The 19717-nt window shown below is 41.8% G+C and overlaps 1 protein-coding gene across 2 annotated transcripts; it reads right to left on the reverse strand.

Annotated features, from left to right (window-relative positions):
* Positions 1-20: 20 nt before the first annotated feature.
* kita (KIT proto-oncogene, receptor tyrosine kinase a) lies at positions 21-19220 on the reverse strand. 2 transcript variants are annotated; one of them, XM_040128766.1, is made up of 21 exons: positions 19037-19220; positions 15876-16139; positions 13015-13299; positions 12772-12911; positions 12078-12249; positions 10880-11066; positions 10039-10154; positions 9700-9814; positions 7827-8011; positions 6338-6444; positions 6046-6172; positions 5384-5488; positions 4963-5073; positions 4662-4803; positions 4399-4493; positions 4153-4283; positions 3640-3762; positions 2700-2811; positions 2505-2604; positions 2073-2178; positions 21-494 (listed from the first exon to the last, which is right to left on the reverse strand). In XM_040128766.1, exons 1-21 carry the CDS (start codon positions 19089-19091, stop codon positions 312-314), a joined length of 2961 nt encoding a protein of 986 aa, XP_039984700.1. In that variant the 5' UTR covers positions 19092-19220; the 3' UTR covers positions 21-311. The 2 variants fall into 2 exon arrangements, with proteins under 2 accessions (XP_039984700.1, XP_039984699.1); XM_040128765.1 differs by having other exon boundaries at positions 12078-12270.
* Positions 19221-19717: the final 497 nt, after the last annotated feature.

Here is a 19717-nt window from a genome sequence, read left to right on the forward strand (position 1 = left end):
GTAACGGCTGATGTCCCTCCACCCTCCCCGGTGCCTTTACAGTGAACAGTTAACAGTTCTTTGCTGTGATCAGGGAGCATTAGTCCAACTGTCCTCCCTATAATCAGTAGGCAATAAAAGTGGTAGCAATGTTGAAAGCCAGTTGTCCTTTGTTGTTCTTTCTTGTAATACATGGCAATTACCATTCCATCTGCAACATGTGACAACAAATGCTGCTGGTACCGGGGCAGTGTGTGGGTGTAGTGGTTGGGTGGTTTTTGGTGGATCATTACAGGCACTTTATGAGGCAGCCAGACAGGTTGGGTGGGTCCTTACACCCGTTGAGCTGTGAGGGTTGTCCCCTCCAGGAAGACCTCATGCTGGACCAGAAGGGGCTGGGTCGGAGCACTCTCAGTGCCTGCTGAGTTGAGATGCTGAAATGCCCTGCTCTGAGAACTGGGCTCCTCCCGGGCTCTGGGCGTCACAGGCAGCCTTAAGCTGAAGTTCAGATAAATCTGAAGATAAGGAAAAAGAAGAAGACAGAGGGTACACAGTTTGTGAGGGCTGATACTGTTAACTGTTTCACATCTGCAATTTCAAACATCACAGACATTTCAGTATTCATCTCATCTGCTCAATTTGTCTCTCTTTTAACTTTGGTTTTAATGATATGTGTCATCACATCATGGTAGACAAAGTGTGACAGTGTCACATTTTGTGAAAAACACTTATTCACTTTCTTACTGAGAGTAAAATGAGCTTGAAACCACTGTCTATGAAGCTGGAGCCAGGAGACAGACAGTTTAGCTTAGCATAAAGACTGGAAGCAGGGGGAAACCACTAGCCTGTCTTTGTCCAAAGTGAAACAAGACTAAAAGACAACAGACATTCTAGCAGCTGTGTAAGGATGCACTTAGGCACGACAGTGCTTTGAGATAAAGGCTAACATAGGCATGCTAGAGTTGTCACAATGGCAATGCTAACATGCTGAAGTTTACCTGCTATAATGTTTAATATTTTCACCTTTTTAGTTAAGCATGTTGGCATGCTGAAATTTGCTAGTTAGCACTAAACACAAAGTAAAAAAGAAAACTGACCGGTGAACAGACTGATTGCCCTCCCTTGAGCAGAGGAGCAAAAAACAAAATGTCCTACCACCTTGTCTAAGGTTCATTCTAATACATTATATCTTGTTTGTTTAATCCATACAATAATTTAAGTGAAAAAGAAGTTGTCGTTTAGAAATAGTCAAGCACATTATACCCTATAAAATAACTACTTATCATTTTTTAACTGTGGTTTTTATACAGATTAAGCAAATGAGATTTAATGTGTTAATTAACCTTTGAACCAGGTTAGCTGTTTCCCTGTTTACAGTGTTTATGTCAAGATAAGTTAACTGTCTCCTGGATCTTGCTTCATATTTACCACACAAACATGAGCATATCCCTTTAAAACTTATGTCCTGAAGAACTGTCAAAGCCGTTGCGGTGTAGGAAGTGTAAGACAGTTGTGAGAAAAATGGAGGCCCTTGTATGTAGCATGAGTAAATCAGATGAGCTGAGGGATCAAACACATCTGCTATGAGAGACCCCCGACCTTTAGCTGAATTATGTCTGCACACTTGGGAGGTGACTTTAAAAGCTGTTTTCCTACAAATAAGTTATGAAGCAGTCACACAAATATCATGTTTGCCTCAGACATGATCTACTCTCAGTAAATTTAAATCCGAATCTATAAAAGGACAAAGAATTCAAAGGTTTTTAGAAGTTTTGATAGTGGTATAAGCCAGGTGTCCATTGGTCTTGGTTTAGCATTTAGTATACAAGACAATACTAAGATTCATGACGTCCTATATGTATAAACATTTTCGGTCTTTGTTATTTGTCGGCGCTCAAAAATTATGTCAAAGGTATCACATGAACCACGTCACACCAGGTTTTACCACTTTAGGACCCTGAAGTTGCATCTGTTTCGATAACTCATTATCTTGCTGAAAGGCCTGTGAAGTCTTCTTGGGTTATTATTTTCAAGGAATGTTATTTTAAACCTTGCAAAGTGAAAGTAAACAACATCAAATGGATGCAACCTACATGCTTAGTGGCATCTGAAAGCTGATGTTCAATTCTTTCCACGACCTTCCTGAAGGGGGGTCTGTTGAAGGGGTCAGCATCCCAGCAGGACCTCATAATCTCATACCTGCACGGCAGCATACGAACATACAAACACTTTTATTTATTTCCAGTTACTACATCCCCTTTCCTTTTTGTGTGCATATTGTTTTCTATTCTCAATTCCACCTAAGAGTTTTAAAATGTCCCCAGTTTTAGTTATGATTGTGAAAAGCCAAATGAAACAGGAGGAGAACGGGCTGCTTTTCAAATCCCCCACATTGCATTCTTTCATAGTCTCACCACCTCCATCTATCCAAGCGCACCATCTTCCCTATGATCTTTTTATGAACACTCCCATATCATTTCAACACCTTTTACACAGACTATTGTTTCACTTCAACAACAACTCACATTTCACTGGGTGCAAACTCTGGAGCATCCATTCTATATCCTTCTTTTATCAGTTTGTAGAACTTGGCATCCACAGGCATACCAGGATAAGGACTGCTTCCTACGTTCAGCGGAGAGATTCAGTTACATTAAGCACTTCAGAAAACACACAGATAGCTGGAAAAATACTGAAACACAATGGATGGATGAACATACCTAGTGAGAAGATTTCCCAAAGCAAGATGCCATAGGACCACACATCACTTTCAAACGTGTACACGCACTCAAAGATACTTTCTGGAGACATCCATTTCACTGGCAAACGTGCCTGAAAGAAAAGCACTCTGTGAGATGGAAAGTTATTCAAAATTTGAAACCTTTCCCCAGTGATGTCCCTGCCATCCCAAGTTTTTAACTGTTCATATAGAAATAATTAGCTGCCATGAGCCACAGTAACTGTGCATTACGCTATGTCTTAAAGCTCATTCTTTAAATTAAGTACTATATTTTTAGCAATCAAGCAGATGAGACAATACAGTACATGTGAGGCGACTGCAGAAATACTGATAAAACTAAATATGTTAAAAGTGAATTACTGCCTCAACCTGTCAGAGGAGGTATTGGAAATGTACATTTTAGCAGTACTCATAAAACACATAATCATCTCAGAACTGGCTCTTGAAGAAACACAAATAAGGTTCATCGTAAACTATGCCTTACACAAAAGTAAGTTTGTCTTGTAGACAGGTAGATCAGATAAGTCTGGAGTTACAACATAAGACCCGAGTCCCAAAGCAAAAATTCAGTGCATGAGCACTAAATGTCCACTATGTGATCTTTGGTTTTGCAATGCAATAGCTGCAGGTGTAAAAATAGTCTCGTCTCTGGACTGGATTGCACTAGCTTTTCGAAAGTGCAATACAAAGTTTGTATGTAAGTAACTACTAGCTAGTTTCAGACTAAGGCTTTACTACATCAAGGTGTACAATTAAAACTTAAGAAATGTCTTAGCTAGTCAAGCATTTAGTAATGTGTAAATCATTACTAGGAAACATTTGTAGTTAGCGTTGTGTGATCAAAGGATGATGGCCACCACTGGATGTATCCTGCATCTCATCTCAACTTCCCGAGTGTCACACAGTTAGCACTGACTTACGTTTCCTTTGACTACGTAGTTGGAGTCTGTGGTGATGTCCCGGGCCAGGCCAAAATCACAGATCTTTGCCACTCTTCCTTGAGTCAGGAGGATATTTCTGGCTGCCAGGTCTCTGTGGATACACTAGATAACAAATGCACCACTACCTTTAATACCTGATGATACATGTTAAATACATGACCAATCAATAAATTTAACCTTAGTTGTGAACGAAGTGCTTTTTTCTAATGCAGTTTGCTACTGAATTTCCACACTCGAATCTGTAACACACAACCACAGACACTGATACACGAGCTTACTGGGCACAATATCTTTGCCGTCACGTCTAATACATTTTTTAGCAGCACGCTCCAACATGCTTTTTATATCCGTTTAGTAGCTGTGTAAACTTGATACATGCTCTGCGTTTACAGGGTGTCAGATATCATTTGTAGAAATTCACATCAGAGTTTTATCCAGAAATCACTTATGATAGTTGCTTTGAAAAATCTGCAAAATCAGGCAGATGCTCACATTTTTGGAAGCTAAGAACTCCATGCCTTTGGCCACTTGGTATGAGAAGCTGAGAAGGTCTTCGGTGTCTAGAGACAGACCATCCTCCTCAAACATCTCACTCTCTGCATCTGCTTCAACGTAGGAGCCACCTGAGAGCACAAACAGGGTGGAGATTATTTTTCTGACATTGTATAAGCCTTACTTCGACTGCCTTTTTGTATATTTTTAAGACTGAGAAATTTGATGAATGGCTGGCTTGCTTGCCTTTGCGTAGTGAGCGTCTCTTCTCAGAGGACGAGCTGAAGGGAGGGTTGCCAGCAACAGAAGGCCTCATGGTCATGTAGCCGTTCAAGCTGTCTCTGTGAAGAGGAAAGGAGCAGTCTGGTCTCAGCTGAGCACAGCCACACATAGACACGCTGCTGTCCAAATACCTTCCTCCTACGCACGTTCTGGATAGTAAATACTAGTACTCGCTTTTCTCTGCCACACACAATAAACCACTCTTTATACACAAAGAAGAACCTGACCCAGCTGCCTCTCTCTGCGGCACGATGTTGCGGTAGTAGCAGTCTTCCTCCATCTTAAAGCAGATGAATGATTCTCTCTTTCTGCGTAGAAAATTAAGAAGGTCTCCAAAGCAGCAGTATTCTGTTATCACAAGAGTAGGACCTGCAGACAAAGAAACTTGCCTCATGAGAATCATCTCTCCGTATACATAACAAATAGCTTTTGTAAAATGCTGAGTAATGTGGTGAAAGAAAGCACTTAATTGAGAGCAAGAATCAGCAAGAATCACAACATGATTACAGTACAACATGGCTGCCGCACCTCCAACGGTGCAGGCTCCCAGAAGGTTGACAATGTTCATGTGGTTTCCCAAGTAACTCAGGACTTTCAGCTCTGACATCAGTGCCTCTTTCTCTGTGGCATGAGCGCTTGCTGAGGAAAAAAAACAAACAAAAACATATCATGCGTTGGTGTTTGCAGGATTAAAAAAATAGGCAGTTCCCTGAGGCAAATTAAAATAAAATTTGCCTGTTAGTATGTTGATTTGGAAGCAGTGTGCAAACCACCAAATAAAAGTATCCAAATAATGCGGCAGCCTCCTGTCTCTGAACCCCTGCAGGCAAATTATTTTTTCATTACAGCTTCTTAAGAGATCACAGCTACTATGTAAATTTGTCACATAGTAAAAATAGCTATGCTGTGTTTGTCCCACTTCATTTGCATGTGTGTTGACAGCGCTTACATTTGAGCATTTTCACAGCCACTGTCATGACTGAATCTGCTTTGGAGAGTCCATATGCAGTGGCTTCCACCACTTTTCCAAACGCTCCAGATCCCAGCGTCTTCCCTGAAGGCAAGAAAACAGACACAAAACTGTCATTCCACATCCTCCTTCCCTCCCATAAACTGGCCCCATGCCAGCATTCCTAGGACAACACCAGTTTTAGCCCCTGGACTGTTTACGTAGGCACCAGGACATGCAGGATCCTGTTCAAATAGGTTTGTTAACACCCAGAATATGTCAACAATATTATGTTTGCCGTGAGGGAGTGGGGTTTCATCATTTCATCAACTGGTTAGTTGGTATTGACCACAGAAACACAGTGCCTTAATGCTGTGTTCATATACTCAGGAAACAGACTAGTATGTCAAACATCACGAATTTGCCTGAGGGTGGCAGTGATAATGTCATGTAGGCTGCACTGTTAGACTTAATTACTGAGAATATGACTGAGACAAATTCCCATTTGTCTCTACATCTACTCTGCTCCTATGATGATATACACCTATGAAATGGCAACCAGGAGGTAAACAGTATCAGAAATTACAGATTAATGGAATTATGGAGGCCTAGATAAGGCACACACCACAGATGATTATGATAAAGGGGGGCATGGCGCTCACCAAAACGCAAGTTGTTTCGAGGAAACTCCCACTGATGATCATACGGTAGCTGGGTGGGGTCAATGTACACATAGTTGTTTCCATGGATGCCCTCGATAACTTTCCACTGAATCTGGTATTTGGGTTTCTGGCATAGATGCAGACAATAAAGATACAACATAAAAAAAAATATTGTTAGAAATCAACTCATGGGCTTTCAACATGCTCTACTCTTTTTCTTTCTTGAAAAGAGAAAGAACAATATTTGGTGAGAGAGGGTGTGCCTTGCAGGAAAAGAGCCGAGCCATCTTACCTGTATGTACTTGTAGAACAACATGATGAGGACGAGACAGAGGATGCCTGCTGCTGATACAGAGCCAATTAGCAGAGGGGTGAACAGATCATGGGGAACAGTTCTCTCTGCAGGGAGACGGAAATGATATTGTTAGTTACAAGAACAGAGTTAATACAGAGAGTCAATCGGAGACTCTTTCATTGTTTTGCCATGTTTACACTTACACAGAAAACTAATCCAATTATGTGTGTATACATACTGTAGGGTTCTCAGCTTTTTTCTTTGTTTTAAAATTCTGCCATTATCTTTTATTTAACTGCTTCAAATCCCTTTTGATTATATAGTATTTTACTATGTTGCTGTTGCTTTTACAGCTTTGGTGCTGAGTAATTATATATAATCAGTGTTCTGTTCCTTTGTGTCTGGCTGTTTGTGATGCCTTATTGTTTTGCTCCTCTGTACAGTGGGGTGTAATAAGCTCTTTAGAGATAAGAAGCTTTCTTTCCACTTCAAATCTGAGAATGCAGAGTCTGCAGGAACTAATCCCCTGTAAACCTGTCAGTGGTTTCTAAAGCTCTGTGTATTCTCTGCTACAGCTCACTGACACCTCCAAGCCACCCACTGCCACAGAACGCCCAGCACCGCCAGGACTCCTACTGTGCTCCACGCTCTCGGCGCCTCCGCCTGGTCTGCTGTTACTCTGTGAAGCATAAAAATCCTGGGCACACGCTCCCAACTGCCTGTCCTGCCTGGCCGCAAACACTCTACTCCCTCATAATGCTCGCCCACATACCCACTGTAGCCACAGTTAGCCCCCCGTCTCCTGCATAAACCTGGGTCTCCAGGCTCAGGCAGGGACAAACTTTGGTGTACTTTCAGTTCCTGCACCAACACGACTTTGAAGACACTGTACAGCAGATGGGGAAGCCGTTATAACAGAGCGGATTTGGAGTCATAAAGTAAACAACAGACTAACGCTAATTCCTTTGTGTAAGTGACAACCTCTTATCGTGGCCAATCATGTCTGAGGTATCTCTCCTTGCTAATGTTTACCTAACAGATTATTGAGGACCAACCTCCAGTTGTAAAACCACATTTATGGGTTAATCCTCACCAAAGTCAAGCTTTTAGTAAATATTTTGAGCTGAGCGGTAAGTCCTGTATTGGGTTTACTGAGGGGCAGAGCTGATATAACTTTGTTTTTTCGTCCACAGAGCAGGGAGTCACAGGCAAGTGACCGAATTTTTAACGTCACTGAATTTACTCTAGTAAGTTTTAATGGAACTAAAATCAGGGGGACTAAGATTTGCAATCTGAAAAGAGGAGATCTACATGCTGTGTCCTCTCTTATACTATTGACTCTGTTGCAATTAATTCTAACCTGAAGGTGAGGACATGCAGAGGATTACATCAATTCAGCAACACATAGGCCCTATTTAGACAACTTGTGTGTGGACTTTTTTAAATACTGCATCCTTCTATGCATCTGTGTGATAGCTTCACTCACCACTGATAGAGAAGAGTGTGTAGGCCTGCTCTCCCTCCACTGTAGCCACACATTCCAGAGTATTGAACCGTCCCCTGCTGATGTTCACCCGACTCTCCACCTCGGTCTTCCCAAACGTGGGGCTGAACAGTGTGACGGTGATGACATTGTGCTCCTCTTGGGTGGCATTCACTTGTTGAGAGCATCTGAAGGCAAAAGATTATACATTGTTGACGAAAGGGTGACGGGATCACAAACTATTCATCAATTTGCTCTCGTCCGGACACTGGAATCTCTCCCTTGAGACACACAATGCTTTCCTAAACCACGAAAACACTTGTATGTATAACATCATGCAATATGCAGAACCACAGAAACATGTCCTTATTTGTAAGTTTTTTGCCAGGTGTTAGTTTCACCAGAAGTCATAATAATAGCTGGTTATGCCTCCCGTGCTCATGAAACAAAGGTGAAATAGGTAAAATTAGCCCAGGGGTGCATATTTCACAGCACTGCACCATAAAGAGCAGTTGTTATCTCAGTGCTCTCTGGTCATATGCTAACTCAGGTCACGTTGCTCTCTGTTTCTGTACATACATTTGCGTGCCTGTATGTAATGGCTATTAAGTGGATTTGATTATGATTAAAAAATGACTGGATAAAGTTTGGATAATCACTTATGATTCATTGCCTGTGCTGCTTTGGATTGGTGTTGCTACAGCAGCCACGTGCTCCTCCTTCAGCACACTTTATGTTTGACACGAGATGAGCCATGTCCAGTAGTATCCGGGCAGATATCCTGGGCCCCTACCAATCACAAATCAATTCTTTCCAATCCCCTGTCACATGGGGGTCATCTTATCACTGTCAACCAATTACAAGTCAGCCCCGTCAAATCCCACAATCCCACATTTCACCATCATCATCATTCCTCTATCCAATGTGTCTTTAGTGTGACCTTTAAGACCCTTGAGATGCACTTCATGTGAGTTTTTTTTTTTTTTTTTTTGAAAGTTTGAATTTAAGAGCTAAACTACAATAAATGGATGGTGCTATGTGCAAACATAGGGGAAACTGCCTGATAAAGCACGTAGAAATGTACAGAATTGCAAGACAAGTCCCCATATTAATACAGTTCCCGCAACCTAAATGATCATTAATAGAGTGCTACTGTAAATACATGTGTCACTGCCATTGCAAAAGTCATGGCACAAAACTCTGGCACTCTTTGCAAACATGACACGTTTGCAAACATAATTGTCTGCTGTAGAACATTTTTTTTGTTAGATTACAAAACACAAAGCTGCTTTTGATTTCGGTTTGGCAGTTTTTCTTTTGTTTAGTCATTTGAGTCTGCCAGTTTCTGACCCCTAAAATTAAACAGCAACAACATACTCTGTTTTGGATAATTTTGTCAATCTTTTTTTAATATTCAACTGATGGAAATTGATAACTGTGAATAAAATTAGTGATTGGTAGGACCATATCTACTGTACTTCTCACACCAATCTATGTTAAAATTAGAAAATAATCAACTTCAGTTATTTTTTTATTAAAAGTTTAACGCTCAAAAATCCATGTGAACTGTGAGGGTGGTGGTTTGATCACAATCGAAAGACAGTGCCCTGGCAGGATAAGCAAATAACCCATCAACTGTCATCACTAAACTCTGATTGGTGCAGGGAGGTATGATATCAAATTTCCCAATTTAGCACTGCCCACTTTAAATCAGTGAGAAAAAGACAAACAAAAACATAAATGCAGAAATCTCTCATCAGAAGAAACCAAAATGGTTCTAAATTGGGCATACATTTTTATTTTCATGTAGGTATTGATAACTGATAATCAGAAGCTCATTGAGAAAATAGGTTTTCAGGGCCTTTAAAAATCTCACCTGATATACGGCTGCTCACAGTAGTACCAGGTGATCTGGGGGGCAGGGAACCCCTCCGCCACACAGCGTACCTGTCCATCCACCGGGCCCTCATGAGATACAATCTCAGGTTTACCTATCAAACATAAGTTAATGTCACAATTTGTCAGGAGCGATATAAAGGATAAGCGGGAGAGAGTTTATTTTACATTTTATTCCGCTGTATTGAACCTTAGTCAGGTATGGATGTTGCAGGGTGAGGTGAGGCGGAGAGCAAGCCCTCATTTCCAACAAAGTAATGATTCATTATTTGGCTCAAAGGAACAAACAACCTTTAACAAAATCTATGACACAACTTACTGATTACAAAGATAGTGAATGTCTGATTTACTGATGCATCACTGTTGGAGGCTCGAAAGGTGTAAACTCCTCCTTCTGACATTTTCAGTCGAACCAGCCTCAGCTCACTGCTGTACCTAAACAATGACAGGAGACATTACATTTTTACCATGATTGCATTTATTGATTTTTTACAAACCCATGGTAACAATATTCCTATTAATGCTTTAATTTAATTTAATTGTGCATAAACAGAGAAGAGCTGATTCCAGCCAGCAAAAGCTGTCTGAGAAAGAATTTGAAATGCTTAGACATTTGCATTTTATATTATAACCAGTATTTCTTCATAATTTTTGCTACTGTTATTGAAATTGATTTATTGATTTTGAACATAGTAAAAAGGGTTTGAATAACCGTGTTCCCCCATGTACCATTTGCTTAACGGAGTCGTGTCCAACTGAGGCTTAAAGGCCATGTCCAACTGTTCCCATATTAAAAGAAATGTTTGGAACAAACACCGTGACGCCCGAGCTAAAATGTATTATGCTGAACATGCAACCTTGATTAAAATTATGTAGTATTCTATCTGCAGCACAGAGGTAATACTGAAGATATTACATGGTTTCTTTTCCCCTGAAAGCCATTTACAATCTCACAGTTCCCATTTCACTTGTAACCCCAGGACAGTTTTAGCATTTCAGCTGTATGTCTCAGGGAGCTGTGAGAAGTGCAACTGTTGCTTGCAGCCAAACCAAAGGTGTTAAATTCCATTAAACGAGGGGTAAAGAACATTTCCATCTATGTGGTAAAACTGGGGGAAAGTAGGAACTTAAAGCAAGTGTGTGTTTGTGTGTTGTCTAACCTATATTCATGGCTGTGCGTGGTGATGACATGGTCGGTTGTGTTCCGCAGCTCGTAGCCCATGAAGCTCCAGGAGAAGGTGTGTGGTTTTGGATAAGCCTCCATGTCAACATCTAGGGTCAAACTCTCACCTGAGCGGACTTGGATGGTTCTGTTGTTTATGGGTGTTAAGTTGATGAATCCTTTGTCTTAAAAATAGAGAAATGGGATATTGTTAAAGGATTTGCAGAGGGAAAATTAAGTTCACATTTATCAGGGTCAGTTCTGCCGGTCTACAGACTTACAGGTAAATCACAATGTAACCAAACATGCACTTGAGGACCTCACAGACAAAGAGACAAAAGAAGATAATACACAGAATCAATCCATGTATGTACATTTAAAGCAAAAGTCTGACATTTTGGGAATATCCTTATTCACTTTCTGGTAGGGAGTCAGAGGAAAAGATCGATACCACTCTCCTATCACGTCTGTACGTGAGACTCTCACGTCTGTACTGCAAGTAGTCGGTTAGCTAGTCTTCGCATAAAGACTGGAAGCAGGTGAAACAGCTAGCCTGGCTCTGACCAGTTATATCTCACACAAAAACCGATGCATAAAAACAACAGCTCTCTGTTTTACGTGGTTATGTGTCATCATTACCAAATGTCAGGCAACATGCAGGAAGTTAATCTGGCTGGCCAGGAAACAGTCTAGCACAGTCTAAAACAGCAGTTTGTTGCAATTGCATTTTTACACTTGCTTTTTTTTTTTACAGATAGAACAAATGATATATAAACTTTAGAGCTTTAGTGGATTATTGTTACCGTCATACAGAGTCAGTCTGTAAACGAAGCTAACCAGCTGCTGGCAGTAGTTCAACATTTATGGTACAGATTTAAGAGGGGTATCAATCTTCGCATCTAAATCTTGGCAAGAAAGCAAATATGCATGTATTTTAAAATGTTGAACTATTCTCTTGACAGTCAGTTTTTGTGAAAATTAGGAAACTTGAAGCTGTACTCAGTGTTTTTCTCAGGAGACAAAGAAAATATCAAGAAATTCAACACAAGAATTATATGCCTTCACTGCCAGCTATGAATGATTGACAGATAACATTGTTCAGTTGAAATGTACCACATTTCATTAATTTTTTACAACCTCAAAATTAAGTTTCCAACTACAGCTTTAACTAAAAGCAAATCCTTTCATGTACTCACCATAAACATCGAGCCACACTGACTGCGTGCTAACCCCTTTTTCATTCTCAGCTTCACATCGGTACCTCCCGGCATCTTGTGGCCTGACTGCTTTGATGTGCAATGTGGAGCTGCGCACGTGAGTGAAGTGCTCCGTCAGGATACGTGAAGCACCGTCAACCTTTGTTGGTTGCTGTGGATACCAGACGGCACCCTGTCAACGCCCAGAGATCTCTAGAGATTAACCCCGTCTGCATGTCTATCCTTGCCAAGCACACAAATACTGACACAGACGCACATCTGCTTGCATGCAAGCACGGTTGCTCTCACGTGCATATGCACATGGTAGTCCACACAGTGCACACACAGCCAAGATCCTGAAGCTTAGACAGCATGAACTTTGACCCCAGTTTTTGAATACCATCACTTGTGACAGCTTTAAAAAGTTTCCAGACAATAAATAGTTGGCAGATAGTTAGTATTAGGCGTTATGAACTAGAAAAATAACACTGTAAAACCCCCAGGACAGCTGACAATTAGTGGCTGACTCTTCCTAATGCTTCAGTCAAATATTTCCTTTAAGTAATCAAAGCTCTAGTAGATTTTACAAGACAATATTCAATACTCAAACTGTAGTATTTTCATACAACTCAATAAACAAAAACAACCAACAAAAATCTATAGCAACAGGAAACAGCAAAAAAAAGGGTCTCACCGAGCCAGGTGGGGTCACCCACCACAGCTTGATTTCTCCATTGACGTTGGTGGTGTTGCAGGTGAGGGAGAGACTATCATCCCGGGTAAGAATCACTCTTTTTGGGGCCTGCATCTGTATCACAGGAGGAGCAACGGGGACTGAAAGAAGAAGAAAAAAAAAAAAAAAAGATTGAATTTGTGGTATGTCAGGGAGCTTTTGCTGCAATTACAACAATGCATACATGCATTTGCACCACCTTACCTGGCCTCACTGTCAGATTGTAGTTGTGTGATGTGATGTGCCTTTCCATGAGTTTTCCTGTGCACACATAGCAACCTTCAAAGGCTTTTTCAGTGTTGTGGATGATGATGCCTTGCTCCAGGCTCGCTGTATATTGGAGACCAGAGGCCAGAGCTCTACCGGAACATGTTTCCAGGCGCAGGTTGTCCAGACTTGGATCAGTTGCCAGGCAAGGGATTGAAACAGTGTCTCCCACACGAGTGAGAATGTTGAACACCATTGATTTTCTGAAGGGATTGCCAGGATCTGCCAAAAAATGGAAGGTGGTGCCAGAGGTGTAAGCAGGGCTGCACACTCAGTTGTTAAAGTTTTAGTTTGTCACACCCATTATGTAACAATGCTACACTGTATAACGTACACTATTTTTTCCAACTAATTCTGTTTGGGAAGTGTTAATTTAACTTCTTGCCAAATAATCGCTGAGTGTGATGGGCCACGTGATTGGTTGGTTTGATCTGATTCATCATTTGTGGATGGAGAAATGGATAATGATGAGAATGTATTTTTGGGCACAATGTCTTTAACAGTAAGAGCGTTTCCATTCAGCACATTTTCAATTTGTGCATAAAAAACCTGCATGCAGATTAGAAAACAAAAGTCACAATATTGCAAAGAAATTTTCTTTTGAGGTGGAAAAGTTGGAAGCAAAATCCACGAGTGCAATGGAAACAAACTTATCGAATAAATCACAATGTACATGAAGCATGTGACTTAAACGTCCACTGACTCTTGCAGAGACGAAAACTTGGGGCAGATGAAAGCATCAGATCTGTGTGAAACAATGAGGAGACTGTAACCTTCCCCAAATGGTTACATGAAACAAACAGAAATGCCGTATCAATTGCATTTTCTTCGCTGTTTTAGTTCATTTGAAGTTTGTCGTCTTGGTGCTTGGTCCTCTTCTTCTGAAATGATTTATTGGTACTCAACTGGAGAATTAGTGCAAGCAAGTGTTTCTTTAGTGGACGGAAACGCATATTACTTTGCATTTTCTTTGTCGTTTTTTTGTTTATAATTTGGGTGGAAACTTTGCTACTGTAGCTCTTTTATGTCCTTTCAAAGTTTTAATCCTTAGGATTTCATATAGTCAAACCCCATTTTTGATGCCATTTCTGGTCAATACTCTTTTCAGGAATAGCTATTCAGTGCATTTACATGCAATAATTAAATCTCTATATAGTAGTTTTTCATTTTTATTGGTGGAGTCCGCCATTCCCAGGATGAATTCCAATTGCTCTGAATGGCGGGATTTTTAAAAATAACGGAAAAGAGAAAGAAAAGTGTTACCTAGTTAACTACTGAGAATATTGTGAATCTTTGGTTTTAAAACATTATATATTGTTCATTTTGATAGTGAGTTGTCGCTAGCCCTAAACCTAATCCTATTGTCTGATATGAGAAGCCTGGCATCTAGCTAGCGTTAGCTTGTCCATGTTTGGTCTTGAGCTGCCAGCTGTTCGCCATCTTTACATGTGGAAAAGAGGAAACATAGCAATACGCAGGCGCAAACAGTGCACCAATGAACCAGCTCCATTCTCATCGTGTTCTCAGACACCATGTTCTCGGCAATTAACATACCTGAGATAGTCAGTTGGTGCCACTAATTCTCCACTCTGATGCCAATTAACCATTTCAGAAGAAGAGGTTGCAACAAGATGGCGTAATTAAAGTGTCAATCAAAACTTAAACGTTGGAACACCATGTGGAAACATGATGGAAATGTGGCATTTATGTTTGTTTCATGTATTAACTTGAGGAAACTCTATTCTCCTCATCGGTCCACAGAGATCTGATGTTTTCGTCTGGTGCTATTTTTTGTCTCCTCAGTGGAGCAGAAGCTACAGTGGACGAGCAAGGTACATGCTTTATGTACGGCATGATTTTCTCACTCAGTGTGTTTTAATCTCTACACCAACTTTTCCCCCTCAGCCAAGAGTAAAAACTGTTTTATGCACACTTTGAAAACTGATTGCAGCCTCAATGTTAACTGTTCACCCTCTTTACACCGTATAAGTGCCCACAAACACCAACGCTGCTGGATTACATTAAAAGTGTTCAACTAGCAAAAAATGGGGTGATTCTACAGTGGAGAGGTCACGGAGAACGTATTGTGTTTGTCACAAAAACAAATCAACAACACAAGTCAACATTGAGGTCTAGTATTTTTTGGTAGTGGATCACAACTATGTGGGTTTGTTTAAAACCATATGAGTTTGTTTGGCTGCGCTGTAAACAGATACACCAATTGCTCTTTTGTTGTATATCTGACAGAAATGCTGCTCAAGGAGTGCTTGCTGCCCCCAGTTCTGAGCCTGCGGAAGTGAAAAGCAGTAACAGTTTGAATAGTAAATCAGATTAATCAAATATTACTTTTAGGATTATGTCCTGCACGGGTTCATCAGCGGACTAAATAGTTTTTATTAATGCTATATCTCAGCCTCTCATCTAAAAAGTAGTTACTCGAAGATAGAAGTGTGGATTGTGGAGGGAATGATCATGATAAAAGCCTGCAGTGATGGCAGTGGGCCAAGAGAATGGAGTCATGTAGAGGACAAAATTCGGCAAAACTCAGTCTTGCACTCGAGAAATAGCTACAGTCTCTACTGTACCTGTCCAGCGCAAAGTTACATGCACCTTGTTATGCAAACACACCCACACATACTGCTCCCTGTCACCGCAGCGAGAGGTGCCAAAAGATTTCTTCTGCTCTACCCTGCAGTCTGTTTCCACCTGCTCTAGATTTCAGTCCTCTTTCTTGTCTCTCTCCACACAGTCTCAAATCACCACAATTCATTCCCACATAGACAGATAAATCCGGCTACCTCTGACATAGATGTAGACGGAGGCTTTCTCCCCAGAGCTCTTCTCCAGGCAGATGTAGCGGCCCATGTGACCAGGCTGAGCCTTAGGGATGTGCAGTGTAGACATCCCTTCGATCTTTTTCTCTCCCCGCAGCTTCGCATTCGGCCTTTCCTCTCGCAGCCACTGCATCTCCTTCTCACCCTTGCAATGCAGTTCGAATGGTTTGTGGAGATCAATGACGAGGTGGTCCTGCTCAGTTGGGGTGATAATGGGCTTGGCATTGCCTATGACGGGATAAAGAGGATATTCAACTGCACAGTAAATGTGAAAATCATGATAGGCCAAGTTGTGTTATTTATATGTTACAGAATGTTATAGTAGTCCCATTTTTACTCAAGATAACCCATGATCATGGCAACCTTGCTGATATTTACAATCAATAAGAGGATGAGTGCTTTGACATACTGAAATGAGATTAAAAGACTTGACGGACTATGATCTTTTAAAGTTTGAGATTTTTGAAGAGATATTTTAGAGGTTTATTTGAGGCATGCTGTATCAGACAAAAGGGTTTTGTAAGATTTCCACACCACTGTGAAGTCAAGACACTTGCAACCCCACAAGATTCATGTGCATTAGAAGACCTTAAGGGTATAATCCCTGCTCCCCATGTAAACAGCAGGAGAGCCCTGCTGCCAAACTTCAAAACACTGGTTTTGTAACAGCTTTAACTCTCAAATTGAATGACAGGTATTTTCACAAACTGCTGCCTTTAAAGCAGTGGTTCAAAACATTTATTGTTATACTTGTGACCCCTTGAGGCAAAGACAAGTCTACTTATGACCCATCAACACAAGTTATAGCCTCAGAGTTATTTTTCATTCTCAGATTGTTCAGTTTAATTCAATTTAAACTGGTATAAATATGCTGTATTTGCTGTGAGTAAAAAGCAACAAATAGAACTTTAAGAACCCTGTGACCCCTTAGATTTATCTAGGGACCCTTTCCAGGGTCCTTACCCCCAGGTTGGTATCCACGGTGTTAAAGGTTTCTTTACATCAGCAATGTTTGTAAAAGCCTTAGATATGATTTTAAGGATCATTTGAGAGACACAAAAATTCTTAAACTCTTTAATAATTTTTATTTCATCTGCAACTCCAACTATAACGATAAAATTGATTATACCTGTACATTGGATGGAAAAAATAATCTGTTTAATTTAAATTCTAACCACTATAATGCAGGTAAAGATGCTTGGTGTGACGTTAGGGACTGAACCCTCAACCTCCAGACATCTGAGCGGATCTCTGTCATCTCAAGGCCAAGGAAACCAAAGGATGTTACATTCAAGTAAACATGAAAGCTTCTTCTGCATTACTCCAGTCATGGTAGATGTGTTTATAACATGAGCTGGGCATGATGATTACTCTCATGTGGATAATTTCTGAAGCGGGTCAATCTGCTGCACCAACTGAAAACAGGTGTGGGGAAGTACATGAGTAATGTTTTTGTGTCCCCTGAGAGAACATCACCGAGGAGGGGGTACTCAACCCCCACTTTCTCTATTGGGAGTGTGAAACAGGCTGACAAAGATGCTCCTTCCATCCTTCCTTTGTTACGATAAAAAAAACAAATACATTTCATGTATGAAGTAGCCTAAATTGTTCCCACTCCCAGAGCCTTCACTTCACTGACGAGATACTAGATCTGCCGTGAAGGGAAATTACATTTATCTGAAACCCCTCAATTCGTAGACACACAGAACAGCAAACAGCAGTGTATCATTATACAGAGATGGCTCCTATTTAGCCTTTGTGTTAGCAGATGCTCTGTGGAATTTAAGGTTTGGCTATCAACATGGCAGGGGAGAGATAAAAAGAGGTTCGACACCTTCTCCGGGTCAGGTATTGTTTAAAGGATTCTTTAATGTGCTTGTATATTTATGAAATCATCAAGGAAAACATAACAAAAAACATGGTAAAAGTTAATGAGGTGTGTGGCCTCAGGCAAACTTCATGGCGTGCCTTAGTGCGTCGCACGACAGGTAAGCTTTGCACAGTGCCTTGAGATGTGGCAGTCATTCAAATTCCCCGACGATATCAACATGGCATGATCATCAACGGCCTCCCGCGGGCACGTCCTACTCTACATTATCAAGATGTCAGAGAATAGAGTCCGTCAGGTGGCTCCGCAGACGCACCTGGACTTGAGCAAACCGCTTTCCATAAATCTGCGAGATATCTCCGGGGGGAAAATCCCCATCTCTGTTTTCTGGCAAGCAAAAAAAAAAAGGACTTTGACTTATGGACTGGCATATGAACAGAATATGTAAATGAATCTTTAAAACCGAACCCTGCAATAAAAAGTAACAGACTGAGATGAAGTGGGGCCCATGTGTCCAAAAAGGCAGGATACAAATATAGGTATGTGCTTAAAGAACTTGACCTCCGCAACGGGACTCTGAAGATGAAGCCAAGCCATTAGTCGCAATGTGTTTTCAAAAATATTTCCCCAGACCAGTGCACAACAAACCGACCCGGGCTGTGTGGAGAAGAGAAATGCTCGGAAGTCACACGTGTGGCGAGATTTAGCCGAGAAGTGAGAAATTACGTGGGCGAGCTAAAAGTTCCTGGGTATAACAGCGGCTCGTTTGCATGCTTCCGAGGAATGAGGAGCTGCCCATTTATTTCCATTATAACGGTTAGGTGCGGCTCAAAGAGGAGGAAAACTGCGTGAACCTGTCGCCCTCACGACCAGAAGGTCTCTGCGCGTCGCACTCCCGTACATTATTCAGCATCCTACTTTAATTCCACTTTGACCCCCCCACCCCGTTAATTGCGCCCTGTTCTCTGAATAAAACATCAATTATTTAAGTGGCATCCGGATCTTCAGCCGAACGCATCCACTTTCCTCATTAGGTTTCAGGGGACCTCGGGCTGCTCTTATCAGCAGCCCTCGGATCTGACTGCACCACGTCCCAGAACAAAGAAAAGTGGGGAGAAATGCATCATGAAAGGCGTTTCGGTTCAGCCCGACGGGGATTATCGTTGTCTTACTGGGCTGGAGGGAGCCGAATGCCCGTGGCAGTGAAATACAGCCGAGCCTCCCGTTGTTCAAAAGTGAACGGCAACAAGTTGGCTGCGTAAAGCGGCGCATCAAGGGGGCAAGAGCTCAGCCTTACCTGGGTGGAAGGTCAAGTGTAAAAAGACAGACAGCAGTATCCAGTGGTATTCCATAGTTGTTATTCCATGGGTCTAGCTGGGAAGGTGAGCCAGTGCCTTTTTCTGGCCAAGGTAGCTCTACTCTACTCGCCGAGCGCGTCGGAGTTGTGGGAAGTTGACCGCGGGCTCTGATGGAGGCGCACTTCCAAGTCTTTAAAGGCACAGGCGCTCAGCACAGCTCGCCGCGGCAGCCGTCGCCGGCCTCTACTAACATGCTGTTGCCCCGGAGCGCGCCGCGGTGGACGGACCAGGTACCTCTGGCCGGCCGTGGCGTCAGCAGCGGGTTTATAGGAGCCGGCGGCGGAGCCTATTATTCACGCGTTACACACAGAGAGGGAGGGAGGTGTCTGCCCCCCCCCCGCCAAAAAAAAAAAAACAACAAAGAAAAAACAACTCAGAGACACACTAGCTGATCAACACAGAGACCCCTCCAGGCCAGTTTGCACGTCTTTCCTCGCGAATAACACGATGTAAACCGGGGACTGATATCTCGTCGGCTGGCAAAACACGACCCTGCTGCGGGGAACAGCGGCCGGTTGAGTCCACGTCCCATGTACAGGAGATGTACACGTCTCGCCCAACACTTATTCACACCGAGCACCGAGGGGGGCGATTTATAGCAAAAGTTTCACCCGTGATGT

The sequence above is a fragment of the Xiphias gladius genome, chromosome 6 (assembly GCF_016859285.1).
Source record: "Xiphias gladius isolate SHS-SW01 ecotype Sanya breed wild chromosome 6, ASM1685928v1, whole genome shotgun sequence".
NCBI lineage: Eukaryota > Metazoa > Chordata > Actinopteri > Istiophoriformes > Xiphiidae > Xiphias > Xiphias gladius.

Bases quoted from the DNA above. Each gene is read 5' to 3' on its own strand.
- kita (XM_040128765.1), bottom strand. From the start codon at position 19,091: ATGGAATACCACTGGATACTGCTGTCTGTCTTTTTACACTTGACCTTC. The intron at 13,300-15,875 runs GTAGCCGGATTT...ATTTTTTGGCAG, and splicing joins CGTCTACATCTATGTCAGAG to ATCCTGGCAATCCCTTCAGA. The intron at 10,155-10,879 runs GTTAGACAACAC...GTCATTGTTTAG, and splicing joins ACGCACAGCCATGAATATAG to GTACAGCAGTGAGCTGAGGC.